Source organism: Talaromyces atroroseus (assembly GCF_001907595.1).
Source record: "Talaromyces atroroseus strain IBT 11181 chromosome Unknown scaffold_3, whole genome shotgun sequence".
NCBI classification, from domain to species: Eukaryota; Fungi; Ascomycota; class Eurotiomycetes; order Eurotiales; family Trichocomaceae; genus Talaromyces; species Talaromyces atroroseus.
In genome coordinates, this window is record NW_017971435.1 from 641501 (window position 1) to 664662 (window position 23162).

A 23162-nucleotide genomic window follows, 5' to 3' on the forward strand; every position below is an offset into this window, starting at 1 on the left:
GGGGGGGCTACACGCGGTAGCAATGAATGACTGTTTTGCTAAAGAGTGAAGGAATGAACTCTTGTGTAAAGGAATGGATGGCTTCAGTGCACAGCACTAGGTTGAGGAATTGAGGAAAAGAGTGAAGTTATTTCGACATCAAGTCGCAGAAAGAAAAGCAAACCCGCCAAAGTGAAACGAAGGCACAGGCATCTTGTCCCAGATGTTAATACTACGTACTAAGTAAGTGCGTGGCCACAGGCGCTATCGCCCATCAGGCTAGAAGCAATACGAAACACCCAAGGGCAAGGACGAGAATGATTGGCGAGCCATCAGTAGCTTCAAACGTCGCCAGCGCACCGAGGCGGCGCTAGCTCGGAAGGCGTACGACCAGACGAGTCTTTTTTTTGAGATGGCTGATTCTAGTATGGGTCGCCGGACCAAATTGCAAATATGAATCAGCCAGTCATATCCACAGTTGGCTCCCCCTTTGAGGATTCCAGGCAGAATCCTAAGCGCGGGCTCAGGAGTAATGCAAGTGGGAAAAGGAAAAGGAAAAAAAAAAAGGCTTACGCAGGCGCGCCGCGTCAGCCATACGCCCTTAGGGTTAGCTGACTCTGACAGTCATACTGTTTGCCGCACCATTGAAATTTTCAGGCCTTCGACTTGGGGCCATAACATCCAGTATACCCAAGCACATAAAGCAGTCACTTTCATGGCGTGGCGACTTCCATACGCTGCCTTACTATTAGCAAATGCCGAAAAGCGTTGCAAACGAGGCAGCCATCTAACTATGCATGCCCAATGACCCCGAAGATATACCTAAACTGATCGCGTGGCTGAGCGTGGATTTTATTACTCTGCTGTAAGCGCCCTCACAAAGCAGCGCCGCTGAGAAAGAGAATGCGGTACGTATAGACTGCGTATGTATGCTCGACAGTTGCGTTGGGACATTTCAATCTCGACAATAGTAGTTCTATATTCATAAAAATCATGCAGAGTGTGCAGGTGTCACTTTTATGACGATTTTCCCCCTCGCCCTATGGCTCCTTAATCTTTCAAAAGCCTTGATGGCGTCATCAAATTCATATACCCCATCGATAACAGGCTTCACTTTCCCTTCCCGAATCAACTCCCCAACCTCCTCAAGGTCACCATGGCGATTCTTGAAAAACACCAACTGATAAGGCCGCTGTCCTCCGCCCAAAATCCTCGGGGTCACGAATCGCCCGGCAGTCGAAAGATGCGACTCGTTCCCGACTTGCGCAAAGGCTTTGCCGGGGAGAAGGAAGTTGTGGCTTTCGCGATATAGCTCATCTGGTTTCCCGATCATGTCAAGAGCGAGGTGGTACAGTGGGCCCTGTTTGCGCAGATACTGCACGAGATCTACGGCTGTGTAATCGATCACTTCATCGGCGCCGAGATCTTTAACCAGCTCAATGTTTCGTGTGGAACACGTGGCGGTTACTTGGCATCCCAACGCCTTTGCTATCTGTATTGCGTAGGTTCCGACACCACCAGAGCCACCGTTGATGAAAACATGGTCGCCCTCTTTCACCTGGCCCTTGATGACCTGGAGCGCAGTTTGTCCCGCGATCCCCACCGTAGCGGCATGATCAAGCTGCACTCCCTCGGGCAATAGCACGACAACATCATCTCTCGCGACGACGTACTCGGCCAGTGTGCCATACTGATTCGGCAGGGGTACACAGCCGAAAACCAGCTGGCCGATTCTCACACCCGTAACCTTTGAGCCGGTGGCGACTACTTTCCCACTAAAGTCCATACCAGGCGATGCCGGCGTCGAGACCACACATTTATACAGGAGCCCTATTTCTGGCACTTTGTAGTCTGCCGGGTTGATGGACATGGAAATCACCTTGACTAGCACCTGGTTGGGCCGCAAGCTTTGGCCTGGTCTATAGGCGGTGTCTGATTTGACGAGGTTTTTCTCCATGCCGCCGCTCGTGCTGGTCCAGAGCCACGCTTTCATTATGGAAGGAATGGTTGATGTGTTGTTGGTCATGGCGGATGGAGTGTCTATCAGAGCGAGAGTCTTGGGTGAGACGAATTGTATTGATACATGAATGAAACTCTCAGCAAAAGACGGTGATGATCGATCGGTACGCACGTGCCAGCTTCCGCTTGATCACCGTAGGAAGGCCAGAAGCAACCCCGGAAATTGCCTATACGTATGCCAATATATCTCGAGACACGCCAGAACAAGCAGATCGTTGACAAACTCGCTGACAGCAAGTACAAATTCGGATCCGACAGCGAAAGAAGCTTTGCGTGGTGGGAACTCCTGCCTAAACCGGCCTAGCGCAATGCTGTACACAAATGACATCATATCAGATCGCAAAGCTCCTTCCTCCTTCCTTCTTCCCTCTTCCTCCTCTTCTTCTTCTTCCCAGTCCAGCCATGGCGAGAAGAGCTTGCTTTCTTTCTTTTTGATTATTACTGTCTCCTTTGAATTGCTTGTTCGATTCTAGCATTCCTTGGCTCGTTTTATTCTTGTGCATTTCACTGTTGACATATCTGCTCGTAAGCCGAGAGCACCAGTTGTATCGTTATCGATATGCCCCTGACTACAGCCTGTGTCGGGGCAAACGTCACCCCGACGGTGATATCGACCTGGTTTGCTCATGTAAGTCTACTTGCGGTCTTCAGACTGACATGTCAAGAACTGTATGTGAATGATAATCCAGTATATCGATAGAAAACCCCGTCACCTCAAGCCAACTGCCCATATATCCTACGACGAGGGCCTCAATGTCGTCCGCGCTTTCCTGAAGCATGCTGCGTACCACACCGTTGAGGAACTGCAAGCTTTCACCGCCCAGAAAATCCCCTCTCCAACATGGGTCAAGATTCAAGAAGAAACTGTTCCAACGGAATACCTGTCAAAGGCAGCTGACAACGTGAATGCTCAATTGGGTGAGCGTGGAATCAAACGAGTCGGTGGGAAGACTTGGTGGCAGTGGCGCGGCCATTACGGCGACCTGAAATGCGAATGGATAGAAATGAAAAGCGACTACCGAGCGAGAAAACAAACAGATGCGCATTGTAGACGTGTCATGCTATATGTGCACGGCGGTGCTTATTATTTTGGCAGTCTGGAGACACACCGCTATCAGATCCAGCGCCATGCTCGAAAGCTAAAGGCCCGTGTTTTTGCGCGGTATGTATAGCCTTCTCACTACATGTTGATTCAGTTGACTGACCTTTTGCGATATAGTAAGTTGTTATCTCCTAGCTAGACAGCTTGTTCTATCTAATTCTAGATTATGATTAGCTTCGTACCGTCTTTCGCCGCAATTTCCATTCCCATGCGGCTTGCAAGACTGCCTGGCGGCTTATCTCTATTTGCTAACTTTGCAGGATCCCACGGAAATTGTGGTAGCAGGAGACTCTGCCGGGGGTGGTATGGTAATCTCGTAAGTTGCCTCTCAGACTTTCCATATGTTTATATCTATATCACTCGACTAACGGCTATAGTCTCTTGGTCATTTTACGTGATCAGGGAATTCCGCTACCTGCCGGTGCTATCCTTATTTCGCCATGGGCAGATCTCACTCACTCCTTTCCTTCTGTCGCAACTGGAAGTAAATTTGACTACATCCCCGAGCATGGCTTCATGCATCGTCCCTCTCGCGGCTGGCCTCCGCCGAACTCAGAGGATTTAGCTTTTATCTACAAGACTGCTAATGAGAATAAATCCCCTGCGAAGAAACATAACCACGATCAAAGCAGCAACCAGAACTCCGAGACGGTCAATGACCGTGATCAGCAGACTGCAATTCAGGGATTTGTTGTAAAGGAACAAGATACCGAAGGTGCCAAACACACCTATCCCGGTTTGCAGAGTGGCATCGAGCGAGTTGAGACGGCGGACTTTGGGACAAGCCAGGCAGATACGCTTGTTGTACCCATGCCAAATAATACCGTGGTTGAGATCAAAGACCAAATTCAAATGTATGCCCCAAACCAGATGCTGTCACATCCTCTGGTATCACCAGTCTTGCAACCTTCACTGGGTGGTCTACCGCCATTATTGATATTAACTGGCGGCGGGGAATTGCTCCGAGATGAGCAGATATACCTGGCGCACAAAGCTGCAGATCCAGCAGCTTACCTTCCGTCGGATGTGTTTCTAGATGAGCATGATCCTGATAGAACCATAGTGAATAAATATGGACCAACAAACGTACAATTACAGGTTTGGGAGGATTTGTGTCACGTTGCTCCGACTTTAGGGTGGACAAGACCAGCCAAGTTCATGTATCGTTCCATTGCACAGTTTGGTGCGTGGGCACTAGCACACGCCCAACATAAGGAAATCGATATCCCAGAAGACGACGTATCGTCAATTTCGAGTGGGTCGTCGTCCGCTTCTGACAATAACCAGGAAAGGAACCCGACTGCATCCATCGGGAAAGCCGGTGATTCACTGCCACCTTTTCGGAAACATATGATCCGACAGAGGGTGGATAGACATGGCATGGTATATCATCTAGATCCGCCAGATTCCCTGCCAGGTCTTCGGCATCCGCGTGAAAAAGTTGGTGCACTCAATTACGACATTGTCAAGAAGTGGCTAGGAGCTAAGAAGGCGTGGGATGAGAAATTCGGGAAGGAGAAGCTCGCTGTCCAGCGTCGCCGAATCAAAGATTTTGAACAGGGGTATTTTGGCTTCGATGGTGAACTACCTCCAGCATGTTCTTTGGCTAGTAGACGAATGGAGAATGATCTTGCTCCTCCAAAGCCACGCAAGAGCTATGGCATGATGATGTGGTCTCTTCTCGCTAGCAAACATGACAAAGCAATGGTCGAAAAGGAGCAAAAAGATGGGGATCTCCAATATGTCAGCGCTGACAAATCTGTGGAAAGCATGCAGAGTGAGGGAGGTAATGACATTGCCGAGAATAATACCTTGCAAAACGCAAGTACTCCTTTGTCAGACCATGAAAGGTCTCGGAGTCGCTCACGCAGCCGGTCGAGAATTGTCAGCGATATCGGTCAAGCGGCAGAGAACCACCGAAATGGGCATCAATCCAGCAACTGCGCCATTGTCGATGTTGAAGAAAACCTAGAGTCGAATTTGCAATCCCGCCATTCGACACCTCGGCCCAACAACGGCAACACACCGGTGTTACTCATTCCAGGTCTTGATAATTCCAGTTCTGCTCAATCTTCGAACAGAAAAATAGAAAACGCTAGCACGATGGCAGTTGTCGATGCCGAAGGTGTCATCAACGCGGCGGATGGATCGACACTGAACTCCGTCAATGCGTCCTCGCTTTCAAGCTCTCTCACCCCTAAAGCGGGTGCGTATGAGGAAAGAACCAAAAGGCCAGAAATGCCAGGCCGAGAAGAATTCACCACCGCTGAAGAGTTTCATGATCCGCAGGCAGCGAATCTCTAATTTACTTGATATTCAATACGAACACGACAATATACGGAATTGTTTTGCTGTTTTGTGTCGTACGTTTGACGTGAATCTTATTTTTGAGATATCCCTTCCCATTTTCCGGCTGTTGAATATGGACTCATAGACATACTGCATGTCTGCGTTTTCCTTAGATTAGCCCATGTTGCATCTTTTATTGTTGAAATGCATGTGCCACTAGTATTATAGCTTGTTATCTGAATCATTACCTGTTTTACATATGAATATATCGATATAAAATACGTTCTATCAAGCCAAACTCCCATATGCAGTCATCAATATAATACATGAAAAAAAAAAAGAAAAAGCACTACTTCACTTCCACTCTATCCCCACAGATTTTGCAACCTTTTCTGCTACAGTCATGAAAGCTCTTCTCCGCGCACTATTCTCATCGCCTTCCTCTGCAACAACAGTAGGCATACCTCGATCAGCATCTTCACAGACTCGCGCATCAAGAGGTATGTCACCCAGGAAATCAACACCAAGCCTCTTGCATTGAGCAACGACACCGTGTTCTTGGTTCTCGTTGCCATGAGCGTGGGAGAATATCTTGGTCTCATGGCCGCAATTCGGACAGGCAAAGAAAGCCATATTTCGCACCATCCCAAGTACCGGAACATCCATCTTCTGAAACATGCCGAATCCGCGAACCGCGTCGCGCAGCGCAATGTCTTGCGGTGTTGAGACTATGACGGCGCCGTCGAGGATGATTTCCTGGCCAATGGTCAACTGCACATCGCCGGTGCCGGGAGGGAGGTCGAGAATGAGTATGTCAAGAGGACCCCAGGACACTGAGTGGAGGAGTTGTTGCATCGCCTTTGTGACCATCAGTCCCCTCCAGCTTATCGGGGTTGTGTCCATGGGCGGAGGCGATGATGGGTCGGCGGTGGTATTGGATTCGTGATTGGATGCGTGCGGAAGAAGATACCCCATTGACATGGACTTTAGGCCATAATTAGTTAACGGAAGAAGACAATTGTTGCTGTCGAGTCGCGGTTCGCCATGCAGGTTCAAAAGCGTGGGGATGGAGGGCCCGAAGATATCGGTGTCAAGGATACCGGTGCGAATACCACGGCGAGCTAGAGCGAGCGCAAGATTTACTGTTGATTTGCGAAGAAAAGAAAATAGTCAATTTTTAGCACTCTTTCAATCTTCCTTTCTTTTTTTTTTAAACTCTTAATCTTTTCTATGAAAAGGGGGTGTTTGACGCTACCAGCAATCGTGGATTTTCCGACTCCGCCTTTGGCCGAGGACACCGCGACAACTTTTGCGACATCACGAATCTTGCGTTTCTGTGGCAGGCCGCGGCGGCTTTTTAATGTGGGAGGCGTCCCAGACTGCGGGAGGCCCTATTATTGTCGAAGAGCATTGAATATTAGCTGTCACTGAAGGGATGTTATGATGGTCGCCTGCGTGGTTGCGTACTAGCGGGTTGTCATGTTGCAGAGCCCGAAGAGTCGAAAAGAAACGCCGGAGGCGCATTATTTTCTGACGTTCAGCTTCTGAGCAAATTCACAAAGTAAATAAGACAAATCTAGCAGCGATAGATCTGCAATTGTAAGAGAGGATACAAAATAAGTCTCAAGAGGTGAATGAAGTCAAATGTTGGAGAAAACATGTGACTACGTAACCCGCAGGCAAGCCACCAATTACATTCTACCAGCTTTTCTTAATCCGAGTAATAAAGCCAAGCCTTCCGAACCTAACCCTGGCGGCCCCACTTGGAATGGGAATTTTTCCCCGAGTCTTTGGCTCCGATCTTCAAATAAAAAAAAAAAAAAAAAAAATTCAGACTGACAACAGCTTAAAAACTCTGCTTCTTTCAGCAGTCATGCCGACAAAAACCTCTTCACGAAGCAAAGGCTTCAAGAGTCTTGTTGATCAGCTTGCTGATTTGGAAGATCCTACACCTAAAGGTTTGCGCCCATGGAAAAAAAAGCAAAGCGATTATCGCGACGCTGGCTGACGGTGCTGTTATTTATTTAGATTTTGATCCGGAAGATCCAGATACTGGCCACCAAGACAGTGATGACGAGTCCGAATCGGAAGTCGATGAGAATACCGGCCGTGAGCACTATGAAAACGTTGGGTAAGTGGGATAGCTACTCTTTTCCGAAACGGCGAGAACACTGACTTACAATCGATATTCTACACAATTAGCAAGAGCAAGCTTAGGAAACCCGAGACTGTCATCTTAGGAAAAGAGTATGCCGGGTCACGTGTGAGTAGAGATGCGTTGGAGGATTTGAGCGACGACAACGACCCTTTTCAGCGCCTCGATTCCGACGAGAATGATGATGACGAGGAAGAGGGTATAAGCGAATCTAGCGAGGATAAAGAAGAACAACATGAAGGAGATAGCGAAGGTGATTTGTCGGACGATGATGATGATGATGATGATGATGATATGTCTGCATCTGATCAAGATGACAACGCAACCAACAATGGATCAATGTCAGACGAGCGTGCAGAATTGCGGAAATTGATGGCTACCGACCAGAAAACGGTCGCTGCGACTATCTCCGAGGCCGCTAAAGCGGATGCAGCAAAGGGATTCGCTGTGAAGCAGCAACGAGTGGCCTTCGATGCTCTGCTTAATGCCAGAATAAAGCTGCAAAAAGGACTCACTGCTATTAGTGACTCGTCTAACATCTCGTGGGAGACAGAGGAAGAAAATTCAGACGCTATCCAGTCCGCTGAATCGGCCGCCCTGGCATTGTGGTCCTCCCTAGAGGAGTTGCGTGTGGCCCTCGCTGAAGTCCAGTCCAAGGAAGACTCAAAAAAGCGGAAGAGATTACCGCCGGTTTCCCTTGACACGTCTTCCGAATCAATTTGGCAACGAATGCAGAATCTGGAGACAAAGTCCCAAATACACCGCCGCGCCGTGCTGGAGAAATGGAATCATAAGGTCCGCGGCACAAACGCGAACCTTCCCAATGCCAGAGGCAAACTTGTCGCAAATTCCGGCAACAATTCCATCATAGCTGTCCTTGAAGCTCACGTCGCAACGGAGGTCGGTGACCGGGCTACCAAGAAGCAGCGTACTAGTGAAGCTTCCGGGTCCTCCTACGATGACTCGGCCTTCTATCAATCTCTTCTCCGTGACCTGGTGGAGCAGCGGATGTCTTCCTCGGACGCGGTGACCAACGGGCTTGATGCATTACATTTGCAGATTCCCGCGCATTCTGCGTCGGGCATGCGCAAGGACAAGGTCCACAAGAATGTCGACACTAAAGCATCCAAAGGCCGCAAGATGCGATATAATGTGCACGAGAAGCTACAGAACTTCATGGCACCGGAGGATCGCGGTACTTGGAGCAGTCGAGCACGAGACGAATTCTTTGCATCTTTGCTCGGCAAGACTGCTAGTGGCCTGCTCGGGGAAGCAGATTCAGAGGATGAGCCGAATGGCGTCAATGGAGCCGCGTCAGATGAGGAAGACCTAGAAGAAGGCGGCCTGAGGCTCTTCAGAGGGTGAAACATGTAGTTGCAGTGATAGTGATGGGTAATTTATTTCATGTTTCTCCCAACTTGACAGTTAGTATGTGGTAGGAAGGAGAGCCTTATGTAAGCGGGCGCGTAGCCAATCACAGGCCGCAAACTCAACTACATCACATCAGCCAGCCTTACAGCCTCACCACAACGCCCTCGATATGCGGGCGTGTTTGGCGAGCTGCCTGCGTATTTAAGGGCTCGTAAGCTGTAAGTAACAATAGAATCGCGTGCCTCGTCGCAGTCTCGAGGGCAGAGAACAAAGACAAATAAAAGACGTCCTCGCAGCTGATTCGCCCGCGGGCCTTGGACAACAAGTTTCTCTTTCGGACTAGCGTGTTTTTTTTCCTCCTTCCCGTTGCTTTTCCCATAATGTCTTCAACCATCATCGAGCATCACCGCAACAAACAGCCCTTCTCCCTGCCTCCCCCCTCCCACAGCCTCACTCATTCATTCCTCTCTTCTTCGCTCCGCTCATTCCGCCTTGCATCGCGCTTTCGGTGCCCTTTTTAAATACCCGCACATAGCTTTCTACCGTCGTCGTAGACCTCCGTCATGGCTTCTGTAAGTGCTCGCTCAAGCTCCGCAGAAACCCCCTTGGCTAGCGATGCCCGCGCTGCGCCCTTCCAGAGAATGGGGAGGCGCTCTGGCGTGGAATCCCCTCCCCAAGTCTTGCTGAGCAGCGTGCTGATTATCATTTTATTGTTCCCAATCTACAGCCCCGCCCTCACAACTTCGGAATCTCGAGTCCTCTTCCCAACGGTGCTGCGACGAGCGGCCCTGTCCCAGGCGCAACTCCTCTCCTCCCCAATAATGGAAAAATCATCCAGAGCGGGCCGGTGAGGGTTCTTTGTGTCGCAGATGTCAGAGGTAGGTTCCCATCAAAAGACCGTTCTTGTTAAGAGTTATATCTGTGCTGACCACCTCGCCATCATCATAGGCAACTTGAAATCCTTGAACGAGCTCGCCAAGCAGGCTAACGCTGATCACATCATCCACACTGGCGATTTTGGCTTCTATGATGATACCTCGCTAGACAGAATTGCTGATAAGTGAGTTTTTGTTCTCTTTATGAAAAGGAGGGGTGGCTAAGAGACCTCGTGATGGCTAACTGATCCTGAACAGGACCCTGAAACATGTGGTTCAGTATTCGCCTCTCCTGCCAGACCACGTGAAGCGCACAATTTCTCAAATTCCCCCACAACAGCCAGTCAAGGCACGCTTTACGCCCGACCAACTTCCTCTTTCAGAGCTTCCCCAACTTCTCGACAAGCGACTCACCCTCGATGTCCCTGTTTATACCGTGTGGGGTGCCTGTGAGGATGTGAGGGTCTTGGAAAAGTTCCGTTCAGGCGAATATAAGGTCGACAACCTTCACATTATCGATGAGGCTAACTCTAGGCTTCTGGATATCGGAGGCATCAGGCTCCGTCTTTTGGGTCTAGGCGGTGCTGTTGTCATGCACAAGCTGTTCGATAATGGGGAGGGCAAGACAACGATTGCAGGCGGCCAGGGAACCATGTGGACTACTCTTCTGCAGATGGGTGAGCTAGTCGACACAGCCAACCGTGTCTACGACCCCTCTGAAACTCGTGTCTTTGTTACGCATGCCTCGCCGGCTCGTGAGGGTATGTTAAATCAGCTTTCAGTTACATTGAAGGCAGACTTCTCGATATCTGCTGGTCTACATTTCCGATACGGCTCATCCTACAATGAATTTTCCGTAAACCCTACATTGGATCATTATCGTGGCAAACTCGCTGCATCCAAAGCATCATTCAACGATGTTTGGGATACCGTGCGTGCTGAGGTAGAGTCTGCAATTTCCTCGAACGAGGCTCAGAAGACTTTGTTGGACAATGCTTTGGACATCGTTGAGAAGATGCCTTCTGTAGCTAATGGCGGAAACCCATTTGGTGGCCCTGTCGCTGCCGCCAATGCTGGAGGTCAAGTGGATGAGAGTGCTTTTAAGAACATGTGGAACTTCAACTTGGCTGATGCCGCTTTTGGTTATCTTGTGCTTGAGGTCGAAGGCGGTCGGATCGGGACCGAAATGCGCGCCCAAGGATTCAACTTCTCTCACAGGACTGGCAAGCCCGGTGCTGCTGTACCTGCTGGTCAGCTCGGCGGTGCAACTACCCCTCAATTTGGCCAAGCTCCTCCTGCTGGTCGAGGCGCACCATTCCAGCCTTCCCCAGTGCCCCAAGTTAAAGCCCAGGCCCCGCCAGCTACAACTGTGTCCCCAGCTCCTGTTATTCCCAAGTCTGCTACTCCTCAGCCCGCTTCGACTGAGAGAGAGGCCAATGGTAACAAGGAAGCAGAAAAGCCATCAGAATCTCCAGCCCTCAAAGGAGAGAAAAAGCAAAGCAATGGTCTTTTCATCTCGAATGTTGAGAACGAGCAGGCAGCTCGAGACCTTTTCCCGGAGGAGGACCAAGGGAAGATTGTCAAGGTTGAGAAATGGGGCAAATTTGGTCACGTCGTAACCTTTGGTACAGTTGAAGAGGCCAAGGCTGCGTTGGAACGACAGCCTGCTGAGCACAAGAAGCCTACACCACAGGGTCAACCTCGCAAGCCGAACGTCAAGTTCTTTGAGGACCGTGGTTCTCGCCGTGAAGGTAATGCGGGAACATGGCAAGCTAGCTCCCGTGGTGGTGCTTCAGCACAGCCTCGTGCCGGATACCAAAGCGGCGCCAGTGACAGCGAAACTGGACGTGGTCGTGGAGGCTTTGGCCGAGGTCGCGGTCGCGGCTCTGACCGTGGCGGACGAGGTCGTGGACGTGGTGGATTCAACAGGTCTGGCGACTCTCCAGCTTCAAGCGAGAAGCCTGCTGCCACTGGCGGTGAATCTTGAATGTAACTCGATGATTTTGTGACGAAAGGTCTTTTTCCTTCCCCTTTCTTTTTTGTGTGTGTATCTTGACGTTTCCGACCCTCTTCTCTTTTTTATTAGAAAACCTGGGCTGCTTTCACCCAGGTTTTACCGATCCCCCCATTCTTTCTACTTTTTTTACTCCCGCCCTCTTCATTGTCTCTTTTTTTAAACCACTTTTTGAGCGAACTATATGTCTACTTACCCATTACCCTAAACTTTTTTTTTATTTCAATGTTTGAGTAAAAAGTAGTTTCATTAAAACCCCATATTCTTCTTTCTTCAATCTATTGTGGTGTGCCTCGAATGTATGTACAGTAGCTACTATCCACCAACACTATCTGTTTCTACATGCGAAAAAAATAGCGTCCACTCAAGTCTTTCTTTCTTCCTTTTTGTATACTATCCTGGTATTCCCTGCCCCTTTTTTGGTTATGGGGAGGGTGTTTTCGTTTCCTTTTTCTCATACTCGTCTATGAGAAAGGGGGGGATCGATCCCTCTTTTCCTGCATGCAGATTATGTGTTTTTAGTGATTTGGTATAAAGGAGATGGAAGAAAGTGTAATACAAGGGGGAGCAAAAAGAAAAAGGAGAGTAAAAGAAATCGAAAGTTTTTAGGGACGAAGATAGTTGTGTACATTTGTCTCGAGGAGGTACCAAAACCACCGTAAATAATAAACTATCATAGACGAGCGGTCTCAGTACATACATACTATACTGATACAGACTCAAACCGACAAAAACTAGTCTCGGTTTTCAGGCAAGAGACAAGAGATTACCCAACTCAGTAAATAGAAATCAAGATAGCAAACTTGATTCGACTTTAACATACATATAGGACCCCAGCAAGAAAGAGGTCAGTAACGATACTAAACCAGCTACAACAACCGAGAATGAAGATAAAAAAGAAACAAGGATAGTAGAAATGAATGTAGTATGAGGCCAGTATGAATCTCTTCCGCGTGTCAGTGCAGAAGAATTGATAATTCGTGTGGAATACATTAGGAAAGAAGACAATGATAATCAAAAAGAGAGGGGAATAAATATAAAATAGAAATCAAGATAACGAGGCCTGTCTCCCACGGGCTCTAAGACCCAAAAAATTTAAAACATCGATTAACCATCAATCGATACCTGAAGTCTTTTCGCCTTGTACCACACACCATTTCTCCATTTTCGATGCATGCATGCTCCACCAGAGGTGAGAAAAAGATCCTAACATAATAAAAAAGAAAGCATAAACACAAAAACGACAGTGTTCTAAAGTGAAAAAGAGACACCTCGGGGAATAAAAGCTAAGATAAATATCAGATAGAAAGATAAGGCAAAGGCAGTTATTGTTTCCATTTCCAATCATCTAGGTCATCAAATGATCATTTTGTTCAATTCATTAGGCCTTGTTAGATGTTTCGTTGCCAGCCCGTCCCATAATGTCGTCCACGTCCTTTCGGAATACTACCACGCCGCCTTCTGAGCAGCGTGCTTTGGTACGTAGTTCCGAACACAGTGAGTCAATGTCGATCTCGCCATTTCGGAACTTCTCCATAGACTGAAGACGATCCCTGTAACCGAGTCAGTAAGATGAGCTATCAAATTGAGAAAACAAGGATAGAAATACCAGATATTAGTGCATGACAAGATCTGCGTCTTGTCCTCGCCGGGAACCACCTCCTCGTGTTCACTTTGCTTCTGTTCAGTTGGCGGTGATTGGTCGTTCTTTGAAGCAATAGGCTCTTTCGGGCTAGCGACCTCGTTCGCATTGCCAAATGGACTACCGAGGTCAGGCAAGGGAAACGCGTCATTAAAGAACGCCCCGAAATCCTGCGAGAGTATGGCATCCTGTGGCTCGCGGTAGTCGTTGAATAGCACTGGGTCGAAGTTACCACCGTTTTGTTGGGCTAGCCAGTCGAATGAGAGAGATTGATCTGCTGCCGCCGGTTGCAATTGGCCTAACATTTGTGTATTGTCATTATTCTTATTCAGGACCGCCGGCATCGGATTGTTGACGTTGCCACAGGCCATGCCCAGCTTCTGACAGAAGGATTTCTCACCATCAATGGCGCCATAATGTGCAGCATCATTACTATAAAAGCCCAGCCCGCTATCGTTCGGTTTGCCAACATTTGGCGAGTTTAAGCTCGGTTCCGGTGAAGTGCCAATTGAGGAAGCCTGGCCATGCTGAGAATCCGACGAGGCACTTGGAGAGTCAGTATTGGACACCACCGAGCTAGCACTCGTTTGAGTTTTATAGCCGTTTCTATTAGTTTGGCCACCGGGCGTGCCGTTGGCTCGTCCGGCTTTGGACAAGTTCTTGCTATTCAATGAACTGTGACTGAAATCGCCGGGAAGTTGGGTGGCTGGTGACACACCCGTCGTTGAGGGCGAATTGGATGACGTCTGCTTATTTTGCGCATTGTTGGCGGTGTTTTTGAAGATATGGTTTCCGGGCAAGTCTCCAAATTTAGGGAAATCAAAATAGAAGTCGTTATTGTTCAGATTTCCTAAATTGCGGGAGTTCATGTTACTCATAGTAGCCATAGTTGAGAAACCATTCCCATTGCTGAGCCAAGAGACTCGTTTCCGATATTCCCTCAATTCCACCTGGAGTCTCTCCACTTGGGCTCGAAGGAGACCATTCTCGTGGTTAGCGTTCTTTGAGGCCTTCTCGAGTTCATCAACTTTAGTTTCGAGATCTTTCAAGTGCTTTTCCTTTCGCTCACGGAAGGCACGCTGAGCAGCGCGATTCTGAGCTTTTCGTTTCTGCCACAAGAATTAGCTTCTCCACTTCCAGAAAAACCAAAGCAAATGCAAAGGAAAAGCGGATGCAATGCATACAGTAGTAGGCTCTGAAGTGAGTGGCTTTCGTCCCGGCTTCTTAGCAGACTTGTCTTTGTCATCGCTCTCGCGCCTCTTCTTGCCGTTGCTGAGGTCTTCTTCATTATTCCCATCGATAGACTTTCTTTTGTCCCGCTGCTCGTGGTCATCCAAATCAGGTAGATCACCAATCAATTCATCGGTACCTTGGAAGTCAAAATCGACTTCAGGATCAAATTCGAGGAACGGGCTTTCGTCTGATCCAAACCCTAGATGACCAGAGCCCGGACCGTCTTGTATAAGTGGTGACTCGAAATAACTTGACGTTGATGGATCAAATCCATTACCCTGAGACGGACTAGTGTTGTTGGAACTTGACTGTGTGCGAGATCTGCTAGCCGTGTCCTTCTTGTTGTCCGTCTGCTTGTGTGAAGGATTGTTAGAATTCAAAGCAGCCATTAATAGATTCTGCTGCTCCGGTGACAGGTAGAGGTTTTGCTGATAAAGAGAATTGAAGTCGGCCATGGCGAATAATGAAGTGACAGATATCTAAGTATTGATGCGTATCACGTCGTCGATAGGGTGCCGATTGAATTTCTCTGTGTTAGAAGGGGCCGGGCTTCCCGCCCGTTGCGTTTTCAACACGAGGGCTTGACTTTAAACCGACAATAGTAGTCAGTGAAGAGGCAGGAAATTCAGAACCTCTGAGCGAATGTTGGGCTGATGGAAATCACGGTTTACTAGGACAGAACGCTTGATTGAGTTATCAGTCTAAACCCGTGACTCGGCAGTGGAAATTTCCCATCGTGACTTGTGTGCGTGGAAACCACTGGCAAGAAAATGGTTGATAACATGATTGTCTAGCTTACCGGTTGACATGTATGTATCAAGTCAAGTAGCAGCGACCAATCCAGAACCCAACTCTCGGTGGCGAGAACGGAGTTCGACGAGAAACGTATGTGTTGGAGTGCGAATTGGATTTTTCTGAGGCGTGACAATGAGCAGATTTTGGGGCGGGGCGGAGGGCCTGGCAGAGGATGGTGTGTAATATGTATGACTAAGGCAGGCGAGGGAATAGTAACTAATGGAAAACGCGAAGCTAAAGCACACTCCCTCTGTCTCTGTTTCAGCACAGGGAGGAAGACGGACAGGACGTTGGAGAGCCAGGTGGCAGGTAAGGTGAGGAGAGGTGATGTGATGGGATGGGATGGGATGAGAAGGTGGAGGGAGGCGAAGGTTGGGGGGGCGAGACTCAGAGCGCAGGATGATCAGGACAGCCTAACCCAACCGGGGTAGCCGCAACTAACACTCGGCAGGCAGCAAGGCCGATCTCCTAAACTCCGTTAAAGCGGCGGGCGGGCCACCGCCGGAAAGGGCGATGCCCGCGCCGGACGGGCCAATGGCAACGCAGTCACGTGGCATGCAGGTATGGCGGACCTCTGGCAGCTTCCACTGCTTATAAATATCAAAACCGGCCAGCGCCAATCACTTTCCACCATGTTCCAGCTGCAAAAAATAAGCCAGAGCTTAATGCGTCCATTTTGTCCTATTCTCCGCCATGCAGCACGGGAACCTGGAAGGATTGCTTTGAAATTTGAGTACCTCGTGGTCTGATTGACTACACTATACTATATGTAGTAAGGACTATGCTAGGTATTAAAATGCTAGAATTAGAACCCTAGAAGAGTGGCCGTCCGACGTATGACTTGAAAGCCCCATACTCCGTACCTTTCGAAGGGGGGGCCCTTTAATTGTCACCGATGACGCACGACACATAACATCTGCGTAGGGCGTGTCGGGTTTCTCGGAGGTACACGTGTTTGCACTGTTTGCACCGATAACGGGCGATGAGTGCACGTGACTTTTTAGTGCACTCTCCTTTTGGGCAGGTGGAAGGCGCAAGGTCAGTAAGTGTTAACAGAGCAATCAATACCCACCACTCGCCATACTCTATCTCTCCAGCGCCTGCTGCAATATCTCCTACGCGCGAATCTCCGGGGCTCATTTGCCTGTCTGCGCTCACTGATGGCTTCCGATGTGGCGGCTCTCGAGGCGGAGGTAAAAGAATTTAAACTACAAGTAGGTCAACCTCTTACCACGCCTGTCGAGGTTGTGGCATGGCACTAATAGCAATCGTTCGTCATTCAGCTCGAAACAGTCCAATCGAGCTTGCAGGTAGATCCCGAAAATGCGGAGCTTCAAAGCCTAAAGGCTGAATTAGAAGAATTCATCAGCTTGACTGAAGCATCCATTGCCGAGCTCAAACCTGCCACACCTACCCCGCCAACTTCCAAACCATCCCAGCAACCCACAAAAGAGAAATGGTCTAAAGAGAGTCATCCTGCCTACCAATCTGGCTATCGCAAAACAACCGATCCTGTCCCATCAGAAGAGCCGCCTGCACCTATCTCTTTCTCGGTCAATGATAACGTACTCGCGCGGTGGAAATCCGGGGATGGATCCTTTTATCCGGCTCGGATTACGTCGATTACTGGATCCTCCAGCAATCCGGTCTATATTGTGTCATTCAAGTCGTATGGAACGACAGAGACACTGAATGCGAGGGATATCAAACCTATTTCTAGCAGTGCTGATTCGCGGAAACGCAAAGCTGATGAAACGCCAGGCATATCTCCTTCTCAGGCCGTGCCGCAAAATACTAGTATAATATCAGCTGCGGCTGAGATAAATCCCACACTTGCCAACCAAGCTCGCAATGAGCCGAGCAAAGTGAGTGACGGACCACCACGACCGAACAAGGTTCCGCGCAAGGTCAAAGCCAACAAAGAGCTCGAGGCTGGGAAGTCCAAATGGCAAGATTTCACCAGCAAATCTAAATTTGGAAAGGGTGCTAAGAAGGAGAGTATGTTCCGGACACCAGAAGGAGTAAATGCGAGAGGTATGTCTAAGTATTGATCATCTCGGTATATTTGTTGCTGACGTTGTATTTTTCAACAGTCGGCTTCACTGGTTCCGGCCAAGCAATGCGTAAAGATCCAACCCGCAGCCGTCACATTTACCAGCAGGCTGATGACGAAGGTTACTGAGACATAATGCGACATCCAAAAGATCTATATGATGGGACACGCTGGAGGACTAGTTTTTTTCTCTTTGGTCATTGTTCTTAAACTTCTCTTCTTCCTTATTTTACTACCTACTTCTGGTCTGATCCCATGGCTAACTCCGGTGTTGGTGGCGCAGGCGTAATTCATCTAGTTGATCAAATGAAGACTTTACATGAGATACTAGAATATTTTGGTAACACCTGTCTGTCATCCTTGTTTGGCTTTTGTGTTTTGTTGTTTGAGGAGAAGCTTTTTCTGATGATGAGCCTCATTCAAAGATTTGTGCCTTATTGGTGTGTGGCCCAGCTTGACGCGGGAATGGTGAGTACTGTAGTCCGAATGTTCGTTGTTGCGCCAATTTCTAGTAGAATATAGGCAATACTCAGCGCAAAGCTGCTCTGCTCGCAGTGCAGGTTGTATAGATTCGGTATTTCCAAACAGAAACCTCTAGTTTTCAATGGATTTCAAAAGTTCAGGAGCTTCCGGAAGTATTCCGATATAGCCGTTTAGCCACATTCAATCAATATCGTTATCATCGCACAAGATTGGCCTTGTTCTGCTCTGGTATTTCACCGGTGGTAGTGACGCAGTGGCAATCGTCGCGGTAGTATGCTCGTCTTGATCATCATCCACCAAATGCTCAAATTGTAACTCCCTCAGCATCCATCGATATACAACGCCGCGTTCGTCGTTTATTGCGTACCGCCGCATGGGTCGCCAGAAGATGGCGTTGAGAATGGATTTCGCATAGGGTTGGAAAATGGGGTATAATTCGTGGGGGAATGCGTCGAGGAGGTTTTTGAGCGTGTAGATGCTGTAGAGATGCGTCATTATGCAGAGCTGGATTTCGACGGGGAGGTTGAGGAGGTGGGTTTGGGGTTTGAGTTTGGACATGGTTTTTGTTGTTGTTGCTGTTCGTTGTTTGCTTGAAGTTTGTTTTGGAAATTGGAGATGTCACTCCCTGAGTTCCTGGCGGTAGTGGATCACGGGATGGATGTTCTAGGGGATGGCAATTGATGCATTTTATTGGCCAGGCCCTCCACTCCCTCCTTAAAATAATCATTGTGATGTGAGATTCCTGACTGACGAAATTCGAATATTCACATGGTTTTTTAATAGAATATTATACATGCAGTATGATAACTGATTATCCACGTTACAGAAATAGACACAGCAGATTCAACAGTCAAGTTAAACCCGCAAGATGAAGAGCAATACCATCACGAAGAGAACAGAACAGAAGAGCAACAAATTAGATATCAACTACTCGTCTCTACCTTTTCCACAATGCAAGCAGTTCCATACGCACATATCTGCGAAAATCCTCCCATATCAACCACATCAAACCTCACCGCCACCAGCGCATTCCCTCCTCGAGACATGCACTCGCCCACCATACGCTCCACCGCTTCGTTGCGAGCTGTATAGAGCATCTTCGTAAATACACGTATCTCGCCGCCGACCACCGAGCGCGCAATTCCGCCTAGTCCAGCGCCCCAATTGCGCGAGCGCACCGTCAGGCCGTAGACTGTGCCGAGCACTTGGTTGACTTTATAGCCTGGGATGTCGTTCATGGTGCTTGTGATAACGCCGTGGGTATCGGTGAAGCACGAGAACATCTCGCTTTCGGGAATATGTTGGCCTGAAGGCATGAAGTTCCTGCTTTCTAGGTTTTGAAGTTCCAAGGTTTTGTTGTGTATAGACTGGAGGAATCTCGGTGTAATTAATATAGATAGATAGATAGATATACCGAGGGGCTTCCAATGAATCAACCCTTGAACCAAGTCAATGGCAATTGATTGTAACCGTATATGATTCATATATCTGGCTTGAAAGAGGTTATATACAGTTGTGACTCTACAAGGCAGATCTGATGGGTCCTGCGATCGTATTTACGGCGCGCTTATTGGTGGCCATGTGCCCCGGGCCGCTTATAAAGGGGAGGTGAGGCTTTTTTTTTGGATCGGCCAATGATCGATCGACATTTTCAGCGTGCATGCAGATTTGAAAAAAGGATATGCCATTGCTCGACTGTATGCTAGTTATTTTTTGTGCGGATGACTGTTGTTCTTTGCGTCTCTGCCGTGAGAATCAAGGGGTACGTCTATCTATGTCTTTAAGAAGACCATAGACTTCCAAGGGTTGGAAAATATAGCCTTAATATCATTATTTGTGCATCAGCTTTTGGTAGGTTTGCTCGTCACATTGATCTCGTTTCCTATACAACAATCTCAGGAATCCATGCATGGTAATCAGTCATCTCGAATGACGTTCCTTGGCTGCATCTTATACCTAGCCACTTAGTATCATCAGGATAATCTATTCCGCGTGGCTTCCATCGTACATTGTGCTGAGATGATGTCAGGTCGTGGATAGAAGCCAGCTCCTACATGATCAGATACAGCTGCCAGTGCTCCTTTCGTGAATGCGACTTTTATATCATAGTCAGCTGGTGATTATGAACCTAATTTCTTAAATACTTCTCTATTCCCTATGTACTAAATTTACTACAAGGATCAAACCGAATACAGAGAATTCCAAGGTTCATTGTTCCCCCAATGTCCACTTAACCGCAGACTATCAATACAAAGGAAGCTGTTAGGGCATGTTAATCCTTGGTAAAAAGGATGAATGGCATTCTACTCCCGAGGTCAAACGTTGCTGTTTCCTTTCTTGGAAACCGGATCCAAAAGACCCAAGGATGCGCCTAGCTATCAAGTGGGTATATTTGTGAATAGCGTAAATACTCAAGCCGGTCCGCATGCCATAGCAATTCAATGCTAGGATAAGTACATGCCTTTATTCAGATTTTTTCTTATTCCCGGCGATATCTTGATATATGTCCCGCATTCCGATGCCAGACCTAATACAATTGGGGAAATACGAGTTTTCGAGCAGTGATCGATTCTAAGGCATAAACAAATGTTATGTATTCCGAAAATATAAATCCTCGTACATGTTGGCGTGCCGGTTAGCTTAAACTATCTTCTCTAAGAGTCTATAACCATCTGTTTATTCCAAAGCCACACTTCCAAGGATATTATTACATTCCTTCCAAAGTCAGAATTTCTTCGAATAGTGAGTTAGACGAATAACGCAAGCAACTAACAGGTGTCGTATAGGAAGATTAACTATTCGACATGTATTTCAGAATCCAATCAGCTTTTCTCGTCACGCTATTGGTGTTCTTAACGGGCTCAGTCAATGCTCTGCCGAAAGTATGTAGCATGCCTCCACGTCCATCGTATAATTAGAACCAGAACTCCCTAACAAAAGCTGCACAGGATACAAACCCTGCAACAACCCCTGCACCTAGATCTGACATTAATCATGGCGAGATGCGTGTAATGACCCAAGTCTCCCACCCGAAACCAGCTACTAGAAGCACTTCTTGGGCGGACTCTGAAGCTGGGGACAGCAAATGGACAGCAACAGCAACACAAACCGCAGCGACTGTGACTGTGACTAAAACTGCTACTTCAACGGCTTCAGCAACGACCTCAGCGACGGCTGTGGCTCTCGATGTATTGTCTACCGTGTCGAGTCTATTGAATGGACTCGCGGGCTTGTTTGAGTCTTGATGGGTTATGTCTATTCAATCAACCTAACAAGTCCTCGCGTCGTTATCTTGAGCATGAAGGATTGCTTGGCTATATTTATTTGGACACTATAATACGGAGATTGTGGAAAATCACGAACTCAGCTATGAATATTTTCCGTTACTCCTCTCAGCGTATGGAAAATGGAGGAGTTGTGTCAAGCGTCGAATTAGGGCTAGGGCTATATCTTGGTGGCGTTGGTGGCATATCTAATTTGTTTACTTTGTCCATGTACCTAAGTTCCAGGCTATATACGATTTTGATTAATACCCAGAGAATTTCGTATTTGATACTCAATCGTCGCCTTTTTCCATTTCCATCAGATGACGACCTTGGGCAGTGAGCTCACGGAGAGCCATTTCCGAGAGTCAAAAATGACATCACGTCTACCTATCTGTGGATAAGAAGATACATTTCTGGCTTTTATCTATTCTATTTGTGATGCTTACTCAAAATTTCACCTACCTCAATAAAGCAAAAAAGCCCACATTCAATAGTTATCATGTCGCGAAACATCTGTGTCACCTCGGTTGAGGGGTACACCGGCTTCCTCGTAACACAGCTTCTGCTCACCGATGCAGCTTTCAAAAAAGACGCGAGCAAAGTGACGGGACTGACCCTCAACCCGGCGAGTCCGTGGTGCAAGGAATTGGAGAAGCTTGGTGCAACTATCGCTCAACACACCCCTGGCCGCGTCCGCGATACTGTCCGGGTACTTGAGACCACAAAAGCCGACACATTGATGCTCATTCCTCCAGCAAATGCCAACAAGACTGACATCTCATTGGAAATTATCGAGGCTGCCAAAAAAGTCAATATTGCCAATGTGTGTCTCCTGAGTGCGGCTGGTTGCGATGTAGCCGACAGGGATGTCCAGCCGAGGTTGAGGGAATTCATTGATTTGGAGGTAGCGTTAATGAAATTGAAGGGTAACACAAGCACGAGAACGGGGTATTCGTCTTGTATTATTAGGTTTGTGTTGTTTTCCTCCATTTACTATCGTTATTCTCCATAGGCCTGCTGACTCTGAGTTACAATGTAGGCCTGGGTTTTATGCAGAGAATCTTCTTCTGTACACACCCGAGGCCCAGGAAGAGGGCTTATTGCCGATTCCCATTGGACGAGACCATAAATTCCCTCCTATTGCTTTGCATGTTAGTAAATCCTGCATTCATATCTGCTAAAGAGCTCGGCAATGAGAACATGGTTTAATGAACCTCAGGATGTCGCCCAACTAGCTGCCCACATCCTCACCGGTAAGGGCAAGCATGGCTTCAGTGATCAACACCGTGGCCAACTTATGACCTTGACGGGTGAGTTATAGTTTTTTTCCCCCAAAGACTTCTTTTGAGAATCTAACCCGACTGCTCTCATGTAGGACCCATGCTTGTCAGCGGTGACGACCTCGCGCAGATTGCCAGCAAGGCGCTGGGCGTCACTTTGAAATTTGACGATGTGTCAGAGTAAGTTTTTCTGACTTCGTTTATCGACCTGCCTTTGACTGGAGAGATCATTAACTGGAGAGGGGTTGAACAGAAATGAAGCACGCCGCCTACTTCGATTCCAAACAACGCACGAAGAAGCCGAGAGGCAGTATCTGCTTGAGTATTACTCCCTTGTGCGAGAGGGAAAGACGAACTACATCTCGACCAACTGCTTCCATGACGTGACAGGCTCTCATCCAATCGAGCCGCCACAGTTCTTCCAGACATATAAGAGCGAATTCATGCCTAAGATGACTGTGCAGAGAACAGCTGATGGGGTGTGACAGAGATATATAAGCCGTGAAGGATGTTTCACATTGAATTTCTTTGAGTAGTCTGTCACAGGGGAGTTGTGTCCAGAAAGAAACAATGCATTCATTCCATAGCCATTTCTTGCAGTCACCT

General features: G+C 48.0%; 10 protein-coding genes across 10 annotated transcripts; 6 read left to right on the forward strand and 4 right to left on the reverse strand.

The window, feature by feature from the left end:
* Positions 1 to 970: 970 nt before the first annotated feature.
* On the reverse strand, positions 971 to 2005 carry UA08_03270 (hypothetical protein; the record flags this gene model as incomplete). The annotated part of the gene is made up of 1 exon (XM_020265551.1): positions 971 to 2005. One exon carries the CDS (start codon positions 2003 to 2005, stop codon positions 971 to 973), a length of 1035 nt encoding a protein of 344 aa, XP_020121566.1.
* A 552-nt stretch (positions 2006 to 2557) lies between these two features.
* UA08_03271 (hypothetical protein) lies at positions 2558 to 5404 on the forward strand (the record flags this gene model as incomplete). Its single annotated transcript, XM_020265552.1, has 5 exons — positions 2558 to 2626; positions 2688 to 3164; positions 3195 to 3216; positions 3275 to 3416; positions 3478 to 5404. The coding sequence occupies 5 exons, from the start codon at positions 2558 to 2560 to the stop codon at positions 5402 to 5404; spliced, it is 2637 nt and encodes an 878-aa protein (XP_020121565.1).
* Positions 5405 to 5743: 339 nt separating this feature from the next.
* On the reverse strand, positions 5744 to 6913 carry UA08_03272 (hypothetical protein; the record flags this gene model as incomplete). The annotated part of the gene is made up of 3 exons (XM_020265553.1): positions 5744 to 6531; positions 6645 to 6780; positions 6857 to 6913. The coding sequence occupies 3 exons, from the start codon at positions 6911 to 6913 to the stop codon at positions 5744 to 5746; spliced, it is 981 nt and encodes a 326-aa protein (XP_020121564.1).
* A 349-nt stretch (positions 6914 to 7262) lies between these two features.
* UA08_03273 (Protein bfr2) lies at positions 7263 to 8909 on the forward strand (the record flags this gene model as incomplete). The annotated part of the gene is made up of 3 exons (XM_020265556.1): positions 7263 to 7347; positions 7418 to 7520; positions 7592 to 8909. The coding sequence occupies 3 exons, from the start codon at positions 7263 to 7265 to the stop codon at positions 8907 to 8909; spliced, it is 1506 nt and encodes a 501-aa protein (XP_020121571.1).
* Positions 8910 to 9478: 569 nt separating this feature from the next.
* UA08_03274 (hypothetical protein) lies at positions 9479 to 11777 on the forward strand (the record flags this gene model as incomplete). Its single annotated transcript, XM_020265557.1, has 5 exons — positions 9479 to 9487; positions 9529 to 9793; positions 9864 to 9975; positions 10049 to 10551; positions 10588 to 11777. 5 exons carry the CDS (start codon positions 9479 to 9481, stop codon positions 11775 to 11777), a joined length of 2079 nt encoding a protein of 692 aa, XP_020121570.1.
* Positions 11778 to 13185: 1408 nt separating this feature from the next.
* Positions 13186 to 15134, reverse strand: UA08_03275 (hypothetical protein; the record flags this gene model as incomplete). Its single annotated transcript, XM_020265558.1, has 3 exons — positions 13186 to 13357; positions 13414 to 14555; positions 14631 to 15134. 3 exons carry the CDS (start codon positions 15132 to 15134, stop codon positions 13186 to 13188), a joined length of 1818 nt encoding a protein of 605 aa, XP_020121569.1.
* Positions 15135 to 16634: 1500 nt separating this feature from the next.
* On the forward strand, positions 16635 to 17656 carry UA08_03276 (hypothetical protein; the record flags this gene model as incomplete). The annotated part of the gene is made up of 3 exons (XM_020265559.1): positions 16635 to 16688; positions 16740 to 17508; positions 17568 to 17656. 3 exons carry the CDS (start codon positions 16635 to 16637, stop codon positions 17654 to 17656), a joined length of 912 nt encoding a protein of 303 aa, XP_020121568.1.
* A 534-nt stretch (positions 17657 to 18190) lies between these two features.
* On the reverse strand, positions 18191 to 19326 carry UA08_03277 (hypothetical protein; the record flags this gene model as incomplete). Its single annotated transcript, XM_020265560.1, has 2 exons — positions 18191 to 18585; positions 18984 to 19326. The coding sequence occupies 2 exons, from the start codon at positions 19324 to 19326 to the stop codon at positions 18191 to 18193; spliced, it is 738 nt and encodes a 245-aa protein (XP_020121563.1).
* A 1488-nt stretch (positions 19327 to 20814) lies between these two features.
* On the forward strand, positions 20815 to 21255 carry UA08_03278 (hypothetical protein; the record flags this gene model as incomplete). The annotated part of the gene is made up of 2 exons (XM_020265561.1): positions 20815 to 20892; positions 20959 to 21255. 2 exons carry the CDS (start codon positions 20815 to 20817, stop codon positions 21253 to 21255), a joined length of 375 nt encoding a protein of 124 aa, XP_020121562.1.
* A 520-nt stretch (positions 21256 to 21775) lies between these two features.
* UA08_03279 (hypothetical protein) lies at positions 21776 to 23041 on the forward strand (the record flags this gene model as incomplete). The annotated part of the gene is made up of 5 exons (XM_020265562.1): positions 21776 to 22245; positions 22316 to 22427; positions 22496 to 22586; positions 22652 to 22736; positions 22810 to 23041. 5 exons carry the CDS (start codon positions 21776 to 21778, stop codon positions 23039 to 23041), a joined length of 990 nt encoding a protein of 329 aa, XP_020121157.1.
* Positions 23042 to 23162: the final 121 nt, after the last annotated feature.